Source organism: Eublepharis macularius, chromosome 11, assembly GCF_028583425.1.
Source record: "Eublepharis macularius isolate TG4126 chromosome 11, MPM_Emac_v1.0, whole genome shotgun sequence".
Classification (NCBI taxonomy): Eukaryota; Metazoa; Chordata; class Lepidosauria; order Squamata; family Eublepharidae; genus Eublepharis; species Eublepharis macularius.
The window spans coordinates 46460382-46486134 of record NC_072800.1 but is presented as its reverse complement, the minus strand read 5'-3'; the positions used below and the strand labels follow the sequence as shown (position 1 = coordinate 46486134).

General features: G+C 40.0%; 1 protein-coding gene across 4 annotated transcripts in view; it reads right to left on the bottom strand.

Annotated features, from left to right (window-relative positions):
- The window catches only part of ANKRD28 (ankyrin repeat domain 28), a 152780-nt gene that overhangs the window by 50100 nt on the left and 76927 nt on the right, over positions 1-25753 (bottom strand). For 2 of the 4 annotated variants that reach the window (XM_054991230.1, XM_054991233.1), the window contains exons 1-5: positions 21319-21435; positions 19918-20001; positions 4883-4961; positions 2354-2424; positions 568-768 (exon numbers count right to left, since the gene is read on the bottom strand). In XM_054991230.1, the coding sequence (XP_054847205.1) occupies positions 568-768; positions 2354-2424; positions 4883-4961; positions 19918-20001; positions 21319-21435 (552 nt within the window). Of the gene's footprint in view, positions 1-567; positions 769-2353; positions 2425-4882; positions 4962-19917; positions 20005-21312; positions 21436-25753 lie in introns of those variants that run through there. The other 2 variants (XM_054991231.1, XM_054991232.1) reach the window with 2 other exon arrangements.

Here is a 25753-nt window from a genome sequence, read left to right as displayed (position 1 = left end):
TTTTGATCAGGCATCTGACGAAGAGAACTTGATTCTCGAAAGCTTATGCTATAATAAAATTGGTTAGTCTTAAAGGTGCTACTGGACTCTTTTTGATTTTGCTACTACAGACTAACACGGCTAACTCCTCTGGATCTACATCCAAAGAAAGTATTTGACGTCTCAGAAAGAATATTAAAAAGTAGCTGTTAGAGTAGTTTTCACAACCATGCAACCCATATCAACAATTATGGATGTAAGCAAACCCCTCAAACCTGATACAGATTTTAATAGTCACTGCAGTGCTCACCAAAGAAAACAAATGTCAGTCACAGTGAAGAATTGGGCTAATGGTTTTAATCAATAGGTATCTAAACTATATTTCTTGTTATTTGCCAACAGTTTACCTTAATCTCTATTTCAAGTGGAAAAGCTGATAGTAATCATATGTATGGCAGGTCTCCAAAACGTGCTACCGAATTACAGTATACATTTTCTTTTGCATGAAGAAATGGCATTAGGTAAACAAACAGTTGCTTCTAGGGGAACAAGTGGTCTGAGGAACTGAAAGTGAGAAGTCATTCATACCTCAACATGTCCACTGAAGGCTGCATGATGTAATGCCGTTCTACCAGCACGGTCTGACACATTTACATTACTGAGAAGTGGCACCAAGGCTTCCGCACACTTAACAGCTTTATTTGCAGCTGCTATGTGTAGTGGTGTTTGCCAATTTTTGTCACGGGCATTGACATCTGCTGAATGCTTCAACAACACCTGAACAGCATCCTGAATTGGTAGAGAAAACAAAAAATGATACTTTCAGTCAGCTACAATACTATAACTACACTACAATTCTATACCTTAATAGACAGGCCTTAATCTTTTTCAATTTTTTTTTATACAAATGAAGTTAATACCAGAAGTTCTTACTCACCATGCCAAAACACTGAGTTCAGGCCTATAATATGGATGCTTATAAACAGCTTATTGAAGTTATTACAGCAGCAGGTGGTGGAATAAGGAAACTTCCATCTAGTCCTTCCCTGCTACGTGCCTCACCTGCTCACCCAAACCTCAGTCAACGCCTATGTCCAAGATGGGCCTCCCCACATTTGGATGCAACAGAAGGTCACTCAGTCTGAGTAGCTGAACCTTTTTAGATGGCAATGTTTAACCTGGAGCAGCCACCAGAAATAGATCACCTTAGAATGTCTTAGAGGTAGAGTGCAAGTATTAAACTCTCTAGAACTTTTAGAACGAGTAATTGATTAATTACTGGTCTTTTTGATTCTGGGAGCAGAGGTCATTGTGGCCTATGTCATCTGTGTAATAGGACTGTTATGTGAAACCTGATGATATGATCGAGGGAACAGGCCATAGAAAAGTGGACAGTAACCTCTTAAATTGTCCAGTCCACCATTTTGTCCCCATACCATCCATACCATCAATTAAGATGATTGCTTAGAGAAATCCTACTCACCTTTAACAGCTGCTCATTTATACTAACCAGAGCTCAGCCAGTGCTAAAATGAACAGTGTGGGCATAGAGATATAGAAGAGCTCATCAAAGAGGATAAGATAGGAAGCTGGTCCTCTGAGCAGATATTTGGCTGTGTCTCCAGTTCCTTGAAAATTTAAAGGGACTAAAAATGCTAACTAACAGGTAGTTGGGTAGACTTGTTCTCTATCACCAATAGGAAATAATGGAGTTATTCTTTCCTTTAAGTGGGAGAAGGATCAGGTCCACCCACAGGAAATAATGCCCTTTACAATTTAAAGGGAAGAAGACATCACCAAACACCAGCTTCCTCTCTCTCTTTCTCCCCTGCTCCTTCCCTGTTCCTGTTGCAGGGGAGGGGGAGGGTGCTAAAATATTCCCAACTTTTCAAACAAAATAAGCCCCTGAACCAATAAGGACTTCTGAAAACTCAGGATAACAAAAAGTATGCACTCTCCAAATCGAGATCCAAAACCAGTCTGAAAATGTTTGATGTGCACACCCCCTCACACACACATTTAGCTCTCCCTTGCAAATGGAGCAAGATTCAAAGTAATTCCTTCTTACTGATGGCAGTTCAGATCAAGAAGAAATTCCAAAACAGAACAGGATGTGGGAAAGCTTTAAACACCAGATCCCTTGGGTCAACTCTGAGGACAAGGCAGAACTGGCAGACAGAGAACACTGGGAGTTACCGCAGCACTGCACTTAACCAACTTAAGTATGTATTAGTGTAATGACATATCTACACAAGTGTACGGAATTAGTAGCAATCTTATCCTCGCCCAGCAGGTGTAATTTGAGAAAAGGACCAAAAGATTCTTTATATGTAAATAAATGAAATGGTGAATTTTTTTTTAAAAAAAAACATACCTCACTACATGATGCAACAGCTCTGTGTAAAGGAGTTAACCATTTGCTGTCTTTGGCATTAACTCTAGCTCCTGCAAAGAAATACAAAAAATGATCGAAAAGCCAAACTAGTAATTTTATACAAATTCTTTTTTAAAGGTATACAACTTATCAAGCAATACAAACAAACCACCAAATATTACTAAAAGATTGTCACAGACTACTTACTGCAGGATAATCGTAGAATTCTTAGAGACAGTAACTAGAGTGGTATCACAAGGGGACAAGCTTGTGTGGTTTCTCCATTCAACTGCAGCTGCCAATACAGCACAGCACAGCAGCAGCAAGATTTTCCCCATGCCACCGGGGTTGTTTCAATTTCCTTCCCTTTATATCTCCACAAAAGGGGCTGGAAATTTACTATAAAAATGCAACTGAGAATTCAGAGAACCTGCTACACATATTGTTATAACATTCTACTAATATGATATTCAATTGCTGATTTTTTTAAATTATAAAGCTCCACTCATTTTGTGCGGAAAATGACCACACAAAGGTGGGGAAACTGAAACTTTCACACCCACATGGCAGCCATCCAGACTTTACTGTGATCTTTTGTACAACTTCACAGTGAAGCAGTTTGAGAAAGTTTGGAAAACAGAGAAAGCTCTGGGAGACTGATGAAAGCACCACAATGCTGTGGGGAAGCAGGAAAAAAACCCTGCTTCTCTAACAGCACTGAACTTGGGGCAAATAACTCATGTCTAAATGGCCTAAATAAACCAACCACAATTTTGCTGATCTGCAAGGCAATTTAGCCTGATTGCCCTTGCTGGATTCAAAAAGCCATTATAAAAAATAGGGCTAGCTCTACACTGAAAATAATATACAACTGCAGTATCATAAACTGTAGAATGCAGTCCAGTTCATTAAGTACTTCAAGAACACATCATTTTGGGACTAACTACTAGAACAAATCAAAATGTGAAGATTCATCAAAGATTCTCTGCACTTTTTAGGAAAAAAAACAAAAATAGGGACAGGAAATTTAGAGAAAGAATAACGAATTATTCAGTCCTCCCATGTTGTTTTTTCTCTCTGAGAGCGGGTTACTGGTGTTCCAGGGTAGAAGGAAAGGAAAGAGGTGAGGGTTTAAGGGGTTGTGGTTAGGGGTGTGCACTGCTAAAAAATTCGGGTTTCCCGCTTCAAAAAAATCCAGAATTACCAGAATCCCGAAGTGGCAAGTCGCTTCAGGATTCTGGTATTTAGCTCGCTTCAGTTTGCTCTGTAAAGATTCGGAGCATATTGAAGTGAGGGGGAGCAAAAAAGCCCCACCCCCTGGGGGAAACACCCCCACCCCATTTACCTGGCAGGCAGGGAGAGGGGAGGCCAATCAGCTGGGCGGTGGGGAAGCGCTGAGCTGGCTCCTCTGAGCCTTCCTGCCTCTCAAATGGCTGCTGCATCAGCCATTTGAGGGGTAGGAAGGGCCTCCTCCTGATAACTGGAGGGGGGGGGGGGAGAGCTTAAAGGGTAGAAGGCTCTGCGCCTCATTTGCGAACGGGGCGCGGAGCCTTCTACCCTTTAAGCTCTTCCCCACTCCAGCTGGTTGGAGGGAGGGGGGGAACTTAAAGGGTAGAGGGCTCTGTGCCTCGTTTGCGAATGGGGCGTGGAGCCTTCTACCCTTTAAGCTCTTCCCCTCTCCTGCTGGCTGGAGGCACGGGGGAAGAGCTTAAAGAGTAGAAGGCTCTGCACCTCGTTTGCTGGCTGGAGGGAGGGGGAAGAGCTTAAAGGGTAGAAGGCTCTGCACCTCGTTTGCGAATGGGGCGCGGAGCCTTCTACCCTTTAAGCTCTTCCCCCATCCTACTAGTATTACTTCAGCTTCTTCCTACCACACTGTGATTTAACAAGCTTTTATCTATATCTCACAATATAAAAAACAATGCATGTTAGTCTCTACAATTTTGTGTTCACATATTTTTAATTTAAAGAACTTAGTCAAGGTCAACCCTCTCAATATCATTAGCAATCACTAAAAACACAAAATGTTCTCCATAATGGCTTCACAAAAATTATCTGCTATGTTTCTTTAAAATTAACACCAATTATTTTCTTGAACAAAACTGAAATAACTACCCTGTTCCTACCACTCAACTGAGCAAAGTTTATTCATCTATTCAATCACTTATTAAAATATGTATACCCCACCTTTCATTTTGGCTCAAGTTTGTCCTACTCCAGTCTAAGGGCTGTTCCTCCAACTTAAGTGGTTCTTCCATTGAAGGAAGAGCCACTTAAAGTTGGAGGGACAGCCATTTACAGGATGGTTATATTATATCCATTCCACTAATATTAGCTATGCAACAAGTTCAGTAATATTACTACTACTTTTATCTCATTCTCAACCAATACTGATTGCAAAAAGCCAGAGTTTACTTTTAAGTGAAAACACGTAAATGCAAACCATCCATTAAATCTGAAAAAAAAATGCTAATATTAGTAAAATGCTGTTTTCTAAAAACAGGTTTTCTCCCTTTTCAAGAAGAAACGTACCAGATAAAATAAGTAGTTCAATAATTTCTGAATCTCCCAGATAAGCAGCAGCATGTAAAGGAGTCCTCTTTTCATTATCCTGCAAAAAGGAGGAAAATCTCAGTAAGTATACAATTTACTATTTTCTACAAGCTATTTTCAAACCAGGGTATAAAGCTATCTTCCAGTTACTCCATTTTAGATTTTGAAAGATGAGCAAAACACTCTAAACATCACAAGCAATAATTACACCTATCCTTTTTAAGATCACGTAATGCAGATTAATTACCCTACCCATCCCACCCCTAAACCTCTGATGCCTATTTTATAGTGTACCAGACTGATTGACAGTCCCTGCAGATTGAACACACATGGGGAACAGAGCATAGTACTGTGACAGCAGGATCTCAATCTATATATCTACGTTTATTCATTTGAAAGTATTCAGAGCCTTAATATGTACAACTGTCTGAATGTAGGCTTTATACAGCCCTTCAAATCATCATGCACAATTCATGATGAAGTCTGCTGTAGTCCCACTTAGACACATACAGTCCACATACAGCTGTTGACTGAAAGTGACTATGATTGTTTAGAGAAAAAAGACACATATGTAGGCAGTTCCACAAAATGGATTCTTAAATAACATTATCAATGGGCTCATACTAACAATTTTAGAAAAAAAATAAATCATTTGTACATTCCTATTTGGAAAGTTTGGCTAAGATCTATATATAAAATGTATGGCTTACCTGCCCTAAATTAACATTTCTTCAACCCATGTTCTTAAACCTATACAAGACCATAAAGTGGTCAACTACTTTGAACTGTTTATACAAAGGGACCATAGCTCAGTAGTAGAGCAAATACTTTTACAGACAGTACAGAGCTAGTCTAATGATCTTGCTCAGCACGAAGCTGTTTATGTTAAACAAATAATTCCTAAAATTACAATCCAAGGAGAAAGTGCTGCTGTGAAAACTGATAGAGCACCTAATGAATATATCATATTTTGAAAAAACATCTTTATAATTTTTTCTTTCACATTATTGGATTCAATTTGTAACACATCAATTTAACAAATACACACAGAAAACAATGAAAAAACAATATATTGTTGTGAGATCTACTGCTGTTGAAGAAGAATCTAGTACTTCAAGCCTCATAATGAATACACGCCTCAAATTTAAACGTAGGACTTAATGTTTCTTGCAGAAATGAAATAAAACCCATGAGCCTGAACAATGACTTAACCAACACAGGGCTTGTTAAGGTGAAATCTTCTTGCCATTCCTTTTCAGATGGTTATGGGCCAATCACTGTCTCACATCTTAGGCCTGACTTACATCCCCCGGGGTTGCTGCAAGGATAAGAGGAGCTGAAAGAGAACCATGTATGCAGCCCTGAACTCCTTGGTAGAAGTTTGGGGGTGAAATTGTACTTAATAAATTACTCAGAACTGGAGCTGAAATGGCCCCACTGTGATTTTTCATTTTGAACATTTAGACAACAAGCTTAAACTGGTCTACTTGGAAGTAAGTCCCATTTTATTCAGTGGGGTTTACTCCCCTCTAAGTGTTCTTAGGATTGCAGCCTTAGTGACCAACTGAGTTTAGGAATGGGCCTCCTCCCCATCTCACCTAAGCACTAAAGACAAATTTGGCAAGAGCCAGCATCCAATAACATTCAATAGATTGATTTTGCTCCAGAATAAGTATGTTTGGCCAACACTAGCCCAAAACATCAAATAGCTCATGCCACCCACAGAGAGTTAAATAGTTTCTTTCATATTCCAATTTTACATTCTCCTCTAAGCAGTACCTGGGTATAAAGGGTATAAGGGTATAAAGAAAATGGAACATCTCTGCTGCTTTCTATTGCTCTATAGTCATCCACAGGCTATATATAAACTGAACATTGTTGTTGTTGTATGAAGCAAGACAGGTGACTTGCTTGCTACTACTATTGGCACAGTGCTGAATGATGAGCTCCCAAGCCACAAATTCTCAGAGGTTGTTCTTCCTTGAACTTCAACTTCTTCTGATCACTAATGTAATCTAAACAAGGACTTCTTCCCTTTTCTGATTCCCACATATTCTGCCACATCCTAACACATCAAACAACATTCTATAGCATCAGTACAGATTTGTACCACATTGCTTATTTATTCACGCTGCATTTTATATATGTTTATTGTCAGTAATCAAAGCTATACAATTTGAACTTGGAACAACTTCAGAATTTTTCTTGATTATGTGTCAATGTTCTTCCACAATGGTTTGATCTTCTTAACCTTACTGCTTCTAATCTAATGGCAATTGAGGGAATCATGCATTTCTTTTCAAATAATCATTCCCACCAGTTGCTACTTTCTACCATTTGCCACTATTTTCCCCAGATACAGTTACTACATCAAAAAAGAAAAGAAGGGGTGCCTACACATTGCTTCTCCCCTGCAAATCCCTCCTCACTGCCTACTAATGAGAAGCTGAAGCTCACGTTTGCCACAAGTCTAGTTGCACACAAACAAGATATATTTTGAAAGGCCCAAAGGGCTTCAAATAATATGTACTGGATAGTATGAGATTATTTCTATATCAAGTGACTGTGTTTTCAAAGAATTTAGGAAATATTAACTTTGCTTGAAACTAGAACCTATTACTGTAGACTACAAATCTGGAGGTTCAGATAATTTCCTGTGTGGTTTTGGGAAAGTTATCAAAAACTTGTGATCACCTACATTATACTTGAATAATACAACATGTTATAAATTGTGCCATCCAAAGACCTAGTTTCCACTAGCCAGAGTATTTTGGCATGCTTATATGCACACAGCTCAGAACTGAACATGTTACGCAATTTCCAGAAAACCCAGAAAATTCAGAGAACAAGAACTCTCTTTTCATGTGTTACAAAAGCAGCTCTTAATTAAGTCCTTAATCATTAGAAACCCCACACCACAAGAAAGCGCTAATAGACAGAAGACACACAAGATGTGTGTGTTCTCTTGGAATTTTATCTGGCAAAGCAGCACTGGATTCTTTGTAGATGCTAATCTACTTGTACAAAATCACTTTAATAATATTTTAAGTTCAAATTTATTTCATCATAAAATGCTGAGACAAAAAGTCAGTACTACTTTCATGTAACATTGCCAACAAAATGTTCACACTATAATCTCAATAGGCCTAAAATAAACATTTGGGTATTTTTTGGATAAATTACACACACAGTAGAAGTGTCAGCAACACATCTCTCAGCAACATTCACAGAAACAGATTAAGATTAGCGTATTATAGTAAACCAGCAAGAAGAGCGAAAATAACAATCATAATATACAATCATATACAAAATAACAATCATAATATAAAATCATATACATAAAATAAAATAAAACAACATCGTGGTCTTACTATGTCACAACTGATTCAATTTTATGAAAGTTTAGTCAGAAAACTTTAACAAAAAGGGCTAGATGTTCAGCTCCTTACCTAAAATTAGTGGTGCTTGCCTCTGTGCTGATCTTTCCTCAGGCTGGAAAGAGAACAGGGATGCTTCTGGCAGCCCTGATAAAATCTGACACAGTGCTATCTCAATCAAATGTCCTGCCCCTCCATGACTTTAAAAGATTGAGTATACAGATAATATGACATAATCATGGGTCTTTTTTCTAGACTAAAGAAAGATTGCTACTAGAAAATATTTTGAACATTTTCACAGTTCAAACGCATTGAACAATTTAACCAACACAAATCCTTCATAGCTCTGAATCTTCCACATTGTTACTGCTTATGCAGGTGCTTAAAATCACATTCAAAACGTAAGGAGCCTTGTTTGTGGATGCTGATTCTGAATTAATTGGGAACTAACTGGTCTGGTCTAAAAGGGACAGGGAGGGGATGAGTACATAAATGAGGGGGAAGGGCAAAAGGAGGGAAGGACAGGAAGAAAGGAAGAGAGCAAGCTTTAATAAATTTACAGGTCTGCTTTAAATACATTTCCCATGGCCTGGGATCCAAACAATACTATGTATGAGTGGACAGTGCCAACGTTCCTTTCCAAACGTAGCCTACACTGAACAGTGCTTTGGAAGATCACCAAATTTAGGAGTATCTTTTTAGGAGCACAAGGAGCTGTCACAGGAGAGTGAGTAGAAAAGCTTCACTACATTTGCAGAAAAGACACATCTTTTTGGACCAGAGCCATGGCTTAAATGTTGAAGACATGAAGACAGACTTTTCTCCTCTTTCCCGCAAACTCCTACACATGCTCCTACACATTTCCTTGTACTGATTTTAGTAGAACCAATCCAAAGACTGGAAATATCTGTTAAAACTGTGATCTTGGAAGAATGAGAAGTTTTATATTCTCTCAAATCATACTGATCATGCAAGGAATGTACAGCAACATTTTCAAACACATTGCCCTTTCCAATGTTCAAAAGAATGAAAAATATTTTAATCCAAGCACAGACTCGTGAAAGACACAAGCTTCCAAAAGCTGCATGAAGCCACTGACAGATAGAAGCTAAAACATTGGACAAAATTGGAAAATAAAAGCCCTAAAAGTAAGTTTTGCAGTCTACAGCTAACAGGACTAGAACTTTTCTGTAAAAGGATGCTTTCAGGAAATCTTAAAATAATTTATTTGATTAGAGTACTGGCACTGAAAAATTCTCATTATATACAAGTAGGGGTGTGCAGCAAAAAAAGAGTCCGAAATAAGCAATTTCCAAAGTAGAAAGCTGCTTCGGAAATTGCTTATCGACCAACTTTGATGGGGGGAGGGGGGATTCCCCGTCTCCCTGGCATTGGGTCCATGAGCGGCGGCGCAGCCAGTTTAAACTAGCACGGCCGTCACTGCCTCCTCTTCATCCAATGCCCGGGGGATGGGGAAATTCCCCGTCTCCTCGGAATCAAGTGAATGAGCAGCACAGCCAGTTTAAACTAGCCCTTTCCGTGGCACTCCTGGCGGCAGGGTGCAGGCATACCTCCCTGCCATTGTCTTTTCCCAATGTGGAAGGGGCCAGGGAAGGGGCCCCTTTCACAGCAAGCGAACAGAGCGCCTGGCAGCAGGGCACAGGCTTAAGCCTACCTCCCCGCCATTGTCTTTGCCCGCTGTGGAAGGGGCCAAGGAAGGGGCCCCTTCTGCAGCAAGTAAACGGAGCGCCCAGTGGCAGGGCGCAGGCTTAAGCCTACCTCCCCACCATTGCTTCTGACCGCTGCAGAAGGGGCCAGGGAATTCCCTGGCTCCTTCCGCAGCGGGCGAGTGGAGCGCCCAGCAGCAGGGCACAGGCTTAAGCCTACCTTCCCGCTGTTGCCTTCACCTGCTGGGGCGCAGGCTGGACTCAGCCACTTGTCGGGGAAACCCCCAACAAGCAGCTGATTCGGGGGTTGAAATGCCCCTTTCCATGCCACTGCTCAGCAGCTCGAAAAGAGGCATTTCAACCCCGCAGGCTGGACTCAGCTGCTTGCCGGGGGAACCCCGACAAGCAGCTGATTTAGAGGTTGAAATGCAGCAGCATGGAAAGGGGAGTCTCTAAAATACTGTTCACACTCTGTCTGCCTGTACACTATACTAGGTAAACCAAGCAAATCTCTTTCTCCAACCTAGTTAAAACCAACCACATTATTTTCAAGCCAGTAACAACTTCATCTTAAAAGCTGCTCTTTGTAACCAGTCCAGTTTCTCATTTTTATAATTTCTAATGGAAATTCAAAAGTTGGCTGGTTCGCTTAAAAAAACATTAAAAAATAGGACCACAGCATAGCATTCTCATGTTCTCATGATTTCTAGAGTAAAAAGGTTTATTTCTTGCTACCAAAATGTTGCCAGCTCCTAGTGAAAATTGTCCCATTGATGTATTTGATAATTAGTTTTTATTCAGAGTGTCCCGAAAAGAATCAAGAAACTTGTCTCTCAATGATTCTGTAGTTAAATGTTGGCCTTTAGCCGAAGAGGATTGGGTTAAAAAGGCACATTAGCTACCAATATACTGGGTTGTTGAAGGCAAATCATCCTCTGACTAGAGATGTGAGGGCCTGGGGAAAAACTAGGAGGGGCAGGACTTTCTTCACAGTTCTTCAAATGGAAAAACAGGAAACTCTGGAGTGCACTGAAAAGAAATCCTATAACATATTTTCACATCATTTTATAATGAATGAATTGCTCTTTAAGAGAAGGTTTTTTTCATTCAAAATATATAGCATGAAAATTCTGAGAACTTTTACCCCCAACTTAAGGAAGCTGAAAAATTATAGTGAACATAAAGGGTCAAACTACAAATTACTTTGGAGATCAATCATCAGATCTCCCAATGTGTGTGTGTGTGTTTTTTAAAAAAAACAGGGATGGAATGTTTATTTATTTCATTTATATCCTGCCTGGTCCCCAATGGGGATTCGAAGTGACCTACATAATTATCTTGTGAAGTAGATTAGGCTAAGTGTGCAACTGGTCTCCCAGACCCTAGTTCAGCACTCTAACCACTAAACCACACTGACACTAAATGTAATTCAAATAAGGGCCACAGGGGTGAGGAATGATGATAACTAGCCTTTCCCTTTTGTGCCACCAAAAAATTTTCTGCCAAGGCTAACTGCAATCAAAAGGGCTGGTTCTCAGACACAGGGGGATCTAACCCTTCCTTTGAAATGAGCTCCAAACCAATTCAAATCAGACCCTCATGTGGCTGCTTTTTAGGGACAATACAAATTGGGCGATCCCATAACAGATGATGCAACACTTAGTTTAGGCCTAAATGAGCCAAGTATAGCACAGAGTTATGCAGAACTGGAGTACTTCCACACAAGGAGACTTTCATATCTCAGGTGAATTGAGTTAATCTACTGTTGCACTGACAGTTCACATATCAAACAGCAAGTGGCACTAGCCAGAAGAGACCGCAGCACAAGAGTGTTGTACAAATTGATACTTCTTCCTTGAAATATCTCCTATTCCATGACCCTTCTGGTTTAGCTGCAATCTGGACACATCTTTATAAAACTACAGAAGCCAAACACAGAATACACCACATGCAACAAATTAAGTAATGTCACATGAAGGACATTAGACCATGTTGAAAAGATTAAGATAAATGGATATAGAGGTCAAGACAACTTGTACAACATGGATCCAAGGAACCACTGCATTCTGATGACACATGTCCACCACATGTTTACAGAATCTCTTTTATACTCACTATACAAACTACAAAAAGACTAAAATATACTTTGCTGCAAATATACTCTGTTCTGAGTAACTATAAATTTTGCGGGGGAAATTCTGAACACTAATTGGCTGGTCCTAGTAAAAGCAATTTTCAGACTCTGTATTAGAATTTTGTGGATAGTTAGAGGGACAAATCCAGGACCTGAAGGAGCATAGCTAGAACAGCAACTTTTTATTAATAAAAACTGACATTTATGGATGCCATAGACTTAAGCGTTCCTAATATCACATAACAGGGAGCTCTTTCAACAACAACTGTGCTTGTATGTGATTCCAGTTGCAAAAGAGCATGCTCAACAACTCTTTTAAACAAAATTAATTCATTTTTTAAAATGGAGACCAAAACCATATAGTTAATTAATTTCTGTTTAGTGCTTTACTAGAACTCAGTATTTGGTACAGTATTTGGACATTCACAATGTCATGCTCTTCCAGAGGTTTTTGTAAGATTATTGGGCAGTTTCTCTGCCTACAAGATATTATCACAGATGCTTGGTTTTGCAGTTCTCAAAACTGAATTTGTGTCAGCTCAGCAGAGATCACATGCCTCTTCTTCACAGCAAAAATGTTATAACATGAACAGAGTTGAGAAAAAGACCTTAATCCTATTGTTCTACAAACCTATGAAGACAGAATCAACCCCTCCAGTGCTAAGTTTCAAGAAGTTCAGTGAATAGAAACAATATTTTTGTGATTGTTTGGAGTGGAATAGATCTGCACAAGAAGAAACTAAGTGTGAGGAGGGAGGGGCAAGCAGTACAAAATGAAAGTGAAACTTTTTGAGCACAATACTGCACAAGTCGTTGGATCCTTTGTGTGTAAGACCTGAGGTTTATCACATTCTTTCCTTGGAGGAAAAAACCTATAACGGCAGCAGGCCGTAAAAGAGCCCAGTTTGGGAATACTTTAATGAAGTTCCTTTACCTATCAGTAAGGCAGGCATCTACTTGCATATTAAAGTTATACCAGCAAGAATTAGTCTTTATGTAGAAAACTATGATTTAAATCAAGACTTAATGACTAGTGATTTAAATCGTGATTTAAATCAAATCCACCCTGTTCCCAACTCCTTTACTTGTAGCCAGCTGGGTGACCTTGGGTCAGTCACAGCTCTTCCAGAGCTCTCTCAGCCCCACCCACCTCACAGGGTGTTTGTTGTAGGTATAATAATGACATAATTTGTAAACCGCTCTGAGTGGGTGTTACGTTGCCTTGAAGGGTGGCATATAAATCCAATATTATTATTATTTATATACTTTTCTTTTTGGCAGCACAGTGAAGAGAGCAAGTATTCACACAAACAGCGTTTTGAGCACAAAATTATACTACACTTGTCATGAAAATGTTTACTCTCTGTGATGGGTCATCCTAGGAAGATGAACAACACAGAGATGATTAGGCCAACACAATTATAATGTCACTAGCAACCAAACAAATACAATGGGCTGTAGAAAACAGATTCAGTGGGCCCCCTCCCAGCAGCAAGTGGCCTCTCAGGCTGTGTCTCTTGGCCAGGCCCTGCCATCCCGCTGTAGGGCCTTGTGAGGGCTGCATCGCCCTGCTAAGTGGCCTTGTGAGGGCTGCATTGGCATGTCGAGCGTTCCCACCTCCTCCACAGCTGCTGTGGGGCCTCCAGAGGGCCGTGCCTCCACATCAGACCTTCCCGCCACCACCTCCTTGGGGCCTCCAGAGGGCCACACCAGGCCTTCCCACTGCAGCCTCCTCAGGGCCTCCAGAGGGCCACACCAGGCCTTCCCACTGCCATGGACTCCAGAGGGCCACACTAGGCCTTCCTGCCACTGCTGCGGCCTCAAAAGCTTGCCATGTTGCCAACAACTCACATTTATCCCCATGGAGGGTCTGTGAGTGCACCTGCACCATGATAAAAAAATGAGTAATCAGCAACATGGCTTGCTTTTTATATATTAGAGAGTATATGTTGTTAGTTTGTGGAGAATAACCTGCGATACCAACCAAAACTACTACTGCAACAGTGGAAATGCTGTAAGTCAGCCAGCTAACAAAGAACAGAAGTACCCAAAAAAGCAGGCCATGACATCATCAGCAATGTGACCCTCTGTAAAGGAATCAATCCAGATCACCACACTTAAAAGAATTTTGATTAAACAGAGTATTGAGTGCTGAAATCAAAGACACAAGACACTTGCAACAGAATGCTAAAGCAAGAAATTCAGTGAAAGGAAACAGACTTTAGGTCATTCTTTTGATTTGAAATTCCTACACCATTGACCATGGTGACCTGTAATACATACAGGAATAGAGAAGCGGAAGAGAACAGAAAAGAAGGTGCGATCAGATTCCCTGGAGAGATGGCATAAAATTTTTCCAAATATATATCTTTATATCCACTCTGCTATTGCACAGTATTCCTGATATGTCACATAAAATAGGCAAACTCACTTAATTAAATGCAAGGAAATAAGACTAAATAGTTTATTGGCAACTTCGCATTTAGAAAGGAAAACTCATGTTTGTGTTGGAACCAGTAGTGATTATACAGTGGCTATTTTTAGAAAGGTCTCTCTCTTTAATACAATTTGTTTACTGACAAATGTATATATCAGATTGAAGTTTATACAATGCACAGTAATAAACTGCTGTATTTACTCAAAAGAAAGACTACCTTTGTTCCAGGTATGCCATCAAGAGAGGGTGTGGGATTATCTTACATTTACATATAAGTTACAGATAAGTACAATAAAAATTTCATATATATTAAGAATCAGCTTCCTTTGGGTAAATATGGTAATTCTTCCATTTTGCTGCTGTTGTTAAAGAATGTTAACCTGCCAAGTTTAAACTTGGTGACAACAGAGAAGAATATAGTAATATTGGGTAGCTTCAACTATCCTCACATTGATTGGGCATATATGTTATTATGTCATGCCATAGAAACAAGCTGTCTCGACATTAGAACAGCTGGTTACAGAGCCAAGTAGAGGTGTAGCAACTCTGGATTTGGTTCTGAGTAGGGACCTGGTACAAGATGTAAATGTTGTTGCACCAATTGGAAACAGTTACCACAGTGCTTTGCAGTCTGATGTGGACAGAATTCTTGGAAGTCTGAGACCTACCACCTTCTTGTACGACCGTTGCCCCTTCTGGCTGCTTAATCTGCCAGGAGGGGACTGGCGGACTTGGTCTGGGTCATAGGAACCGCATCACTCCAGTCTTGTTCCATCTACACTGGCTCCAAATTTGCTTCTGGGCCCAAGTCAAAGAGCTGGTATTGACCTTTAAAGGCCTATACAGCTTGAGGCCAGCTTAACTTAAATGTCGCCTTCTCCCATATGAACTCACCCATCAACTCCAGTCATTTTCTGAGGCCATGCTTCAAGTATTGCTCCCATATGAAACTAGACTGGTGGCAACATGAGAAAGAGCCTTTTTGATCATGCTGCTGAAACTTTGGAACTCCATCCCCAGAGAGATTTACCTGTCTCCCTTTGTCATTGTCTTCCAAAAGTGAATGAAGACTTCTGTGCTTTGTTTGGTGCACCTCCAGTAAGCTCTTACTGGCCCTCCTCCCAATATGTCTCTTATGTTTTTATTGTATTGCTATATGCATTTTAAATGCTACTTTATGCTGTAATTGTCTGTTGTTCACCATCTTGGGGATCAGACAGATAAGGAGAGAGAGCCAGACCTGGGCAGGGAAGACCTAGGCTGAAGCCACACGTCTGCATCTTCGTGGCACGATGACATCAGATATCACGCCAGGAAGACACTATCATTCCGACTGTTTAGTGCTATGCTAGGACATGTGGATTCAGCCCTTGTTAAATGTCACTAATGGGACGGCCTATTTATGATCTATAGAATTTGAGTAGAACCTGAACTCTTCTTAATTCCTACACAACCCTATTAAATTGGGGGGGGGGCTCTGTCTGGGCCTTAAAAGTTACCAATTAAGTTTTTCTTTACAAGACAACTACAACTAGCCTATCTTAAAAACACTTTTTAAAAGTTCACACTTCACAATCCATTCAGGATACCCCAAAAGTACACCCAAACACCAATATAAATAATTTAAGTTAACAAACTGAACCAAGCTCCTCAACAAACACGCTCCCCCAGAAGAATAACCAACAAAAATTGAACACCTAACCAAACCAAACAGAAACCAGCAAAAACAACGACCAAACTTCTGTAAAGAAAACTCAATTAATAGAGGGAAACAGCCCTCACCCAAAGAACAACCAGCAAAAATTTACACACCAACAAAGAAAGCACCCACAACAGGGAAAATAGCCTCCCCAAGAAGAACAAGTGAACTTAATAAAATTAAAAGGAACTGTAAAACTCCAAACAACAAATTACCCACAACAGGGTAAAATAACCTCCCCCCCCCCACACACACACCCAAAGAACAAGCAGCAAAACGAACAGGGAATATAATCAAATTCAAAAGCCAAAAATCAAAGCCTCCCCCCCCCCCACACGCAGCAAAAAAGCAGTTTTTAAAATGCAAATTAAAAAGACCTTTCCCTTCCCTCTCAATCCTATCCCTCCCATACACTAGGCAAACTGCCCCCCCCCCCCCCCGTGCGAGAGAAAAAAAAAACCAGTGAGTCTACAACTCTGAAACCAGGAAGCAGCAGAAGTCCTCTAGGTGCAGCAGAAGTCTTCCAGGTACAGCAGGTCTCAGAACAGGCAGCAGCAGCCAGGAATCCACTCACTGGTCAGCAGGATCCAGTCAAAGTCCAACACAGCCAAACCAGAGAGAAAGAGCTAACAGGCAGCAGAAAGCCCAGCAGTGTCTCTCAATCTCCAGGCCAGAGCAAAATGGAGGCTGTTCTGAGGCAAGCCTGCCTAGTTTAACACCTTGCTGCAGTTTAAAAAAGGCATTCTCCTTCCAGATAATCCAATTGGTCAGAGAAAGATCCTGCAAGGATTGGCCACTCACTCCCCCTCCTTTCCCCCTTCTCCCTCCCCTGCCTCTGCCTCACTCTCCTCTCCCTTGTCTCCCCTCCCATCTGGTTAAAAAGGCAGAAAACAGTTTTTCTTTGCTGTTCCTTAGGACAGGAACAGCCCAGCTGCGATTTCTGAAGTTTACCAGATTTTACTGAATAAATTGGGTAAACTAAAATTCGGTAATACTGAGTGAATTTTACCGAATCAGGAAAAATTCAGTATTTTTAACCAAATACCAAATCTGAATTGTACAGCCCTATATATGATCACCTACACAAGCTGTTTCCAAAGGCTTCTTAAGAATACTACTGCTAGAAGCATGGTTGCTTTATTCTGTTCCAAAGTCAATCTAAATATGAAAATTTGTTACAACCAATCCTACTACAAATTGTTTGGTAATAAAAGATTCTTACTGCAACACACTGAGCAGTTTGCAACTGTTATTCCCAGTGCTTACAAAAACACCCCTTAAGTGGATAAAGATTTTCAAGAAGCTGTGATAATTATACTGTACTCTAACAAATACTGGCATATAATAATGTAATGTTTTAATATTTTGATGTTTTACCACCTTGAGGATCCTATCTGAATGGAAAGGTGGCACAGAAATGTTTTAAACAAACAAATAAACAAGTATGCCAGAAAAGGAGGATTCTGTAAACCCAATTCTCAACATGGAACCAAAAAAGAATAGTTGTTTTCTGTTCTATGAATTACTGAAAGTTAAAATGAGCTAAATACTTTTCTAAAATTACAGAACCACTAAGAATGCTTTTCTATCAATGCACATTATATATCTGTGGGATACTGAAAAACCTATCAGGTTCATATTAATCAAGGAGGTGCACTAGCACCAAAATTCAGATTCAGAGTAGTAATCCTTGAGCTTCAAAGTCTCTTGAAAGTCTATGGGAAACAGCCAGATGTGACAAATCCTCACCAACAGCCACAACTACGAGACAGAAGTACTTGGGCATTGGGTAATGACTTCAATCTGGCATTTAGAACCTGTGCAAAGCAACTGTCGTCATGGCAGCACAGAGGATGGCATAGTGAAGCAGGAAAATACCCAGGAAGTAGACTGGAGCAATGGCCAGCTAATAGTGGAAAGGTCCGCATTTACCCCTAACAGCACTGCGCATAGCATAGTGGAGTGTGGAGAAAGAGCCCTAGCACTCCAGTGGTAAGGAGAGAAGGAGCAGAAGCATGCCATACTGAGTAGGGCCTGCAGGGTGCCACTAAAAGGGCACCACAGGAAGCCAAGCAGCAGGATCTGATAGAAAACCAGTTTTTCCACCAACTCCAGTTTCCAGGCACGAGTAGAGTATATGGTTGGGAGAACATCTCCTCACTGGGCACCCTGTGGGTGCACAGGACATCACTTCCAGACCTCACCAAACAACTTCTCAACCATGTAAATAAGAGGTCATTCTTGCAGTGGCTGCAGTAGTTTTCCTGTAGCCTTTCCCACGTAACCAACCTCCTCTGTCTTCCCCATGTTTCATACCGATGCCGCACAAGTTCACTCTCCCCTAAAAACAAAAATATCTGCAGCAGTTGAATACAACAGAAAAATAAATATTTGCTTTGAAATGGACACAGGGACATGACTGGCAAAACTTTCACTAGTGGCAATGAGGGTGACTTTACAAACTGGAAAACCTCCAAGCTTTCACAGATAGGTCTTTCAGTTCTCTAATTGTCAAAGAACAGGTCGCAAAGGCTGCATTCAGACATCATGCTTAATCTGAGCTAAGAAAAAATGCATAAAAACTTAGACCGCAGCTTCATCATTTGAATACCTTGTTCCTTCATCTTCATATGAAGAATCTCAGTTCAAAACAAACTCAGGTTACCCTGTATATATGAACGAGGTCTGCGAGCAAACAAGGACTAGCTTTGTCCACACTAGCCAGGATTCTGTACCAGTTCAGATTTACGATTCTGGTTAGTGGTGGGAGAGAACTCATGTACCTTCTGCATTCATACATCATCAGTACCCAGATTTAGAACTATGATTTTTGGGGAGATGAACACAAACCTGGTAACAAGCTCGGTTCATGAACATTTTCACTTAACTGGGGCTAAGTGCCATGTTTGAGATCAACCTTAGAATACAAGCAGAGGACCCACAAGACTCATAAAGTGTGTGTCTATGTCCCATCATTTTCACTCAGCTGGCCACTCATTGGCCACTCGCCCACTTGCACTGTCACTGCCTCCACCTGCCTGGTTTATACAGCTGTGACAGCTCCTGCTCTCCTGCAGAACTGCTGCAATCGCCCACATAGCTGCTCCTCCCTTCTCCAGTATGGCAGCTGAGATCTCGCAATGTAGCATTACAAGATCTCATTATTTTCCTGAAAAACTAGATTTATTTATTGAATTTTTCTGCAAAGCTGAGAATTCCCACATGTTTGTAGAAAAATGTCTCCTTTGTGTACCTGAAACAATTCTTTGGGTTTTTCAATCCACATGGATTTTTCACTCACCCAATTCCCCTCCTTATACAGCTCTGGTCCAACATAACTTTTCTACCTGCGGGTCCTATGATCTGGGGTGGCAAACAAAGGGAATGCTTCCTTCCTTTTTCCCCAGCAGAAAAACTAGCTGGGTCCAACTCATTGATTACTGCTATAGGATGGAGATGTCACACTGGGGTGACAATTTTGTTATTGTTAGTATGTCTAATGATTAAAAGGCAAGGCAACTGCTCACAAAGTCTGAAATGCATGTGGAATGTTAATAACTGCACAAAAATATAGGAGGAACCAGAGAAAAAAATAGTAAGACTGCCATATATGAAATATAACTAGTTACGAAAATTCTCTAAAGATTCTCAAATTCAAATATAGAACAAATTTATATTGGATCTGGGAATAATTGTTTACCTGAAAGTTGACATCTTCTTTTTTAAAAATCAGTGCACGAACTTCGTCAGGGTCCCCATTAAATATAGCTTGAACAAGTGGTGGCTGAAATAAACAGAGGGAGTATTTTAATTTCAAAGCTACAACTTTTCATCTATTATTATTACATTCTACCATTAAACTGTACGCTGTCAGGTCTGACATTTGTTCCTTGTGTATTCTAACCAGAGAGACTCCATTTTAATGCTGTCAGTGTTTTAAGCTCTTCTTTTGCAGGTGCCAAGCAGTCCAGCAACACTTATCTCAACAAAGAGCACTGTTTTGACTACAGCCTTTCCAGCCTTGGGAAAGTTTCATTCTCTCAGCTTCAAGCCGCATGTTTTGAGAACTGTGGGGGGAGGATGGGATTTGCTGGGCTATGCTATTCTGTATCTTGACCCTTACCTTCATTCGTAACAATATACGTGTACCAGCCAGGATATTGAATCTTGGCCAGTGGACTATAATGGTTGTTTATATTCAGTAAAATCTTTTGGAACCAATGGACTCATGTCTAATTGCAAGAGATAGTCTGGACTGCAACTTTTAATAAGCCACAGTCTGACATACGCAACAACAGTATTTAATGTCACAATATTTTTAGAAGATCTCTCCATGTACTCTTTTAAAATATTCTCTATATAATGACACACACATAGAGTGCTAATTACCATCATCTGATAAAAAGGACCCCCTAAGAAAGAAATATTATATTCCCATTATATGAAAATATCTAACCACTGCTCTAACGATTCAATGAACATTCTTACATTCTTAAAAACGTGACAGACAATAAGGAAGCACAGTGTAACAAAATGATCTGATAAACACATCCATTCTAATAATATCTGCTAACTGCTAATCATCACCAGAAACCTTTGCTACTTGACACTGATATCATGGTCTCAAACTAGATAAAACTAAGTATTAGTTTGGACAACAGAACTGGTACAAAATGCAAGTTAAGAAGTAGCCCTGCATTTATCACATGACCTATGGACCCCATATTTTAAGAATGAGACTGAACTTGCTTCACTACGCGGATACCACATGAATGATCAAAATACTACTTAGCTGATTACTGCATGCGTCAGTTTAAATGGGAAAAATGCACACTTCTGAACTGGAAAACATTTTCAGTAATAATGAAAACTACCTGCTAGAAAGTTCTTTAAATTGTTTACTTCTTCAAATCAGAAAAAATCAGCCATCTTCAAAGTTTATCATTCATTAAGACAAGGATTAGACACAGAAACAGATTATTATGTTCACTATTTAAAGGAAACAACAGCTACATCTTTGCATATTGATAAACTTAATGACACCTCAATAGATTCTTGTATCATAATTATGAAAAGGACATATTTAGCAAGAATCTCTTACCAAGACATTTCCTGAAGATGAAGGAAGTAGAGATATGCTTTCCTGAGGCAGCTTGGAAATATATGGGGGAGAATCGTCCTCTACCTCCTCCAAAACAACAATACATACTCGACTCATTCGAGCCGTTTGAAGGTAAAAACACCTATATTTTTAACAGCCTTGTTCCCAAGGCAGCAGAGAAAGTTCTTTTCTTCTTAAACATAATTTGAAAACACGACTACTCTGTTTTTAAATTTTTGAATGTAACATATAATTAGGCTATTTGCCAAATTCAGTAACCTGAGACATTCAGTTAATGATGTTCTCCAAAAATAGTTTAGAAAATAGAAGTTTTCCTATTGCTTTATAGCATTCAATCTGCTAAAAAAAATCCTCTGTTCCATCAGTATCGCAGAACAAGTCACGACAGTATAATGTATAGAAATTCTGTACTTTTACAACCAATTTACTTTTGTTTAATTTCTGCAGAATAAGAATTATCTGAACAGTAAAATCATTGTTATGGATGACACCATTCTGCATAGAACTGAAACAAAAAACAATTGCTCTGGCAGAGATGATCACAGCTCTCTCCACTCCTGCAAGGTCAGTCTCAACAGTAGCAGGATTTCTACTGAAAAAGGCATACTTGACTGTCCTAAGTGTTCCAGGTCATAATCATTCTGAAACCAACAAATGTATGTTTCTTAATGTCAGAAATCCTTCACACAAAAAAGCCATCTATTTCTCAGCAGCTATTCAGCACTGAAGCTCCATGGTTGACATTTCTTCTCCATGTAAAAATCCCTGCAATGTAGAGCTAAGCTGCAGTACATTTACATGTGATGAGTCAGACAAAGGACACTGAAACTCAAATAATAATATTGCTTTTCAATCCAGATTCTCCAACAGGCAGAAACACAGAATGCTTTACTCCATCAAGTCACAAAACCAATTCACTTAATTTGTTTTCCATCATCAGGCTGCTGCTCTAGCTGATCCAACAGAGAACATTCAAGGAATAAATGCCGATAACGACAGCTTCAGCAAAATACCAAAGCACAACAGCTTGAAATATTGCTTTAAGACTTTTTCTGCAGAAGTAGTTCATCACTCGAGTGCTTCTTTTGATCACTGTGTGAATAGCATTCCCATTACAGCCTTCATTCAGACCAAGGTAAAAAAAAAAAAGGAGGGGGACGGAGAAATCAGGTTCCACGCATCATCTTTCAGCCAACTTCTTTACTGGAAGGTCTGTTTCTATGCCAATCTGACGGTTCTTCAGGTTAAACGCTCCATTTATTCAACTGTTGTCATAAAAATGGAATTTTGGTGCAGCAAATGTTGCTGCAAATGGTATTTAAAAAGCATAGTGCTTTAAAAGGTCATTACAGAAGCCATTAACACGACACAAAATCGCACCCGCAGCAGTATTCCAACTAAGCAATAGTCTAAATAGCACAGACTGCAGACCTGCAAGATGAAATGCCTAGTAATGCTCACATGTTACACTTACCAAAGAACTGAGCTACTGCTCTGGATGCAACTTCCTGTAGCAGGGGGAGGGGGGAAAGCAGCTTTTGGGCAGCCCTCACAGTCAGGATATCCATGCCAGTTATGTGACTAAGTCAATTCAAATGTAAAAAAAAAAATGTTCAGCCTTTAACATTTTCCACTAAAAGCCACAAGGAAACTAGTATACTGGCACTGCTGACTAACAAAGTAGGAAAATAAACAATTCCAAATGTTTAACTGCTTTCATATGTTACTGTACTCTCACAAAATAGTCTGCATTATCCCATGACGGGTATGAGGCATTTCCTATGAAAGCCTAAAGCTTTTATCCTTTATTTAGAAAGGGACCTAAAGCTTTTATCCTTTTATTTAGAAAGGGACAACACGAAAATGGACGGCTACTTACCAGAAACATGTTGGTTCCTGAAAAGCACACACACTTGCATACACATGTTTAAGACCCTAATAAATACCAAAAGGAATCTTACAGACTATAAACCTTACAACAATCTGAATACACAGCTTTGGTCTGAATCTGCTGAGTAGCAGCAGTTATCTGTGGGTGTATTATATAAATGCATCATGTGTCCAAAGCACTGGAAATGCTGCTTTTATTAACTCAAAATGCTTTCAGTTTATACAAGGCAGCCTGCCATTTTTATGGTCCCCAAATTCTGATCAACAACCACTCAAAAAATTGCATCCTGCTTTAAATCCTTATTAAAATGTTTGCAGAATATAAAAGCATGAAGGACAGTACAACTGAAGGTCTCAAATATCTCATCAACTGCTCCGGATATTAATAGATACATTTAATAGGTTAGGAATCCTTGTAATGGATTGGAGGGGAAGCTATACGATTGAGAAATTCCCTCTCCCTGTGGAGTATGCCATTATAAACTCCAGAGGAGCAACTTTGTTAGTCTGCTGCCACCAAAACAAAAAAGAGTCTTGAGGCACCTTAAACAAATTTACTAAAACACGTTGGTGAAGCAGAACTCACTAGATCATGAAACATTACTTCATGCATCTGATGAAGTGAGCTGTGACTCATAATAAATTCATACGTGTTTGAAGTACCACAAGACTCTTTTCATTATGGCAGGCCAGAACTTCCCCACCCAACCCCTTCTTGCTTTTTCTCCCCTGTAACTCTCAACTATTCTATCAAGCCTCTGAGGGTAATAAGCTTGCTCAATCCTTGTCAGGCCACTGGCAGTTAATTGTTCCTAGGGAACAAGGGACCCCAGGAACAGCATTTTAAAAGGCACCTGGGGCTACAGGACAAGAAGGGAGATAAGAAAGTTGTGCTCCACCAACGGAAATCCTTCTGTCTGTAAGAATACTCCATGGGATCAATTCCCCCCTCATCTGAAGATGAGCCCCTTCCACTGACTGACAGGCATTTGAAAATGAAATTTGCTATTGAAGGGAAAGGTTTCAACTACTAGTACTGTTCCTTTACCAAACTTTCATTACTGTTTTCAAATTTTATGCTTAAAAACAACTTTTCCAGAATGTATCAGAACAAGACACACACTTCAGAAGTAATTCTACGCAACAGTAAGTAAAATAGATACAATGAAAAGGTTGAAATAAAGTTATGCTGGCCATAGAAATATTTCATTGTAAATGAATCCCATTTTATTCCAATGTAACCAGTTTAATTAAAAACAAAGTTGGACATTGCTAAGATCAGGGGTTCCCAATTTGTTGAGTCTGTGGACATTTCTGGAATTTTGAGAAAGGAAAGAAAAAAGGGGGTGTGGGGGAAGGTCCCCACAAACTCAACCCAAACAAGCAGGGGGGAAAAATAGAGGGGTTAAGTAACAACCTAAAAATATATATTAGACAGTATTTATTATAAATGCGCACAAGTGTAGATTAAAAACAAATTTAAAACAAGGCCTGAATGGCAGGCTACATGTATATGCTAAAACTTGCTAAAACATCTCAAGGTACAGATGATGGTACAGTGCAATGACCAACACAAATAGACCAAGGTACAGTAAAAAAAACCCTATCAGATGCGTTTCGACCCGAAGGCCTTCCTCAGTGGTCAATTGTAAACAATTTATAATCAAACACACCCACACATATAGAAACCAATCGTGAAATGCTCCTGGTGTTTTATCTAGAGCTCTAGTATTGTGTGATAAAATACAAATATTGCAGTAGACCCACGACTGGATTCACACTATGATCTCCATTCATTGTTGTACTCTGAGGCTTGGTTTCCAATGTATAAGGGTGTGTTACATCAATCTGTAGTAAATATAGAATGGCACCAATGGATCCTTGCCCATCTTGGTTGTTAAAAATCATGTAAGGGCTACATAAATGAGCGCTTGACATCTATCATAAACCAGTCACTAACTAACTTTCCCTTGACCATTCAAAGAGCTGGTCATCTGCCCACTACTTAAAAAACCATTCCTAGACAAAAACAACATGGCCAATTATCACCCAGACTCTAAGCTGCCCTTTCTAGACAAAGTAATTGAGAGAGCAATAGCTAACAAACTCCAGAACTTCTTGGATAACTCTGGTATTCTGTCTGGACTAGACATGGGCACGAATGGGAAAAAAAAACACGGCACGAACAGACGAACAGTAACAAACATGTCCCGTTAACGAACAAGTTTGTTGTTCGTGGGGGCCAGAACGGCCCCCATTGGACTTAGGGAGCCCATATTCACAGGGAGTGTTCAGCAGGCTCCCCTACAACCATTACCGACGTTTGGTCAAGATTACAATATGGATCTTGGACTTACATATTCCCAAATCTGACGCCCCCAGGAAACTCCCATTCAATACAATTGGAGCCATCAGTTGTCTTTGGCCCCGTTTACAAGTGGAGAATTCAAAGGCGGGCCGCCCCCCTCTAGGGGGTGGGGGGGTCTGGGCGCTCACCAGTGGCACCCCCCCATGTGCCCACCCA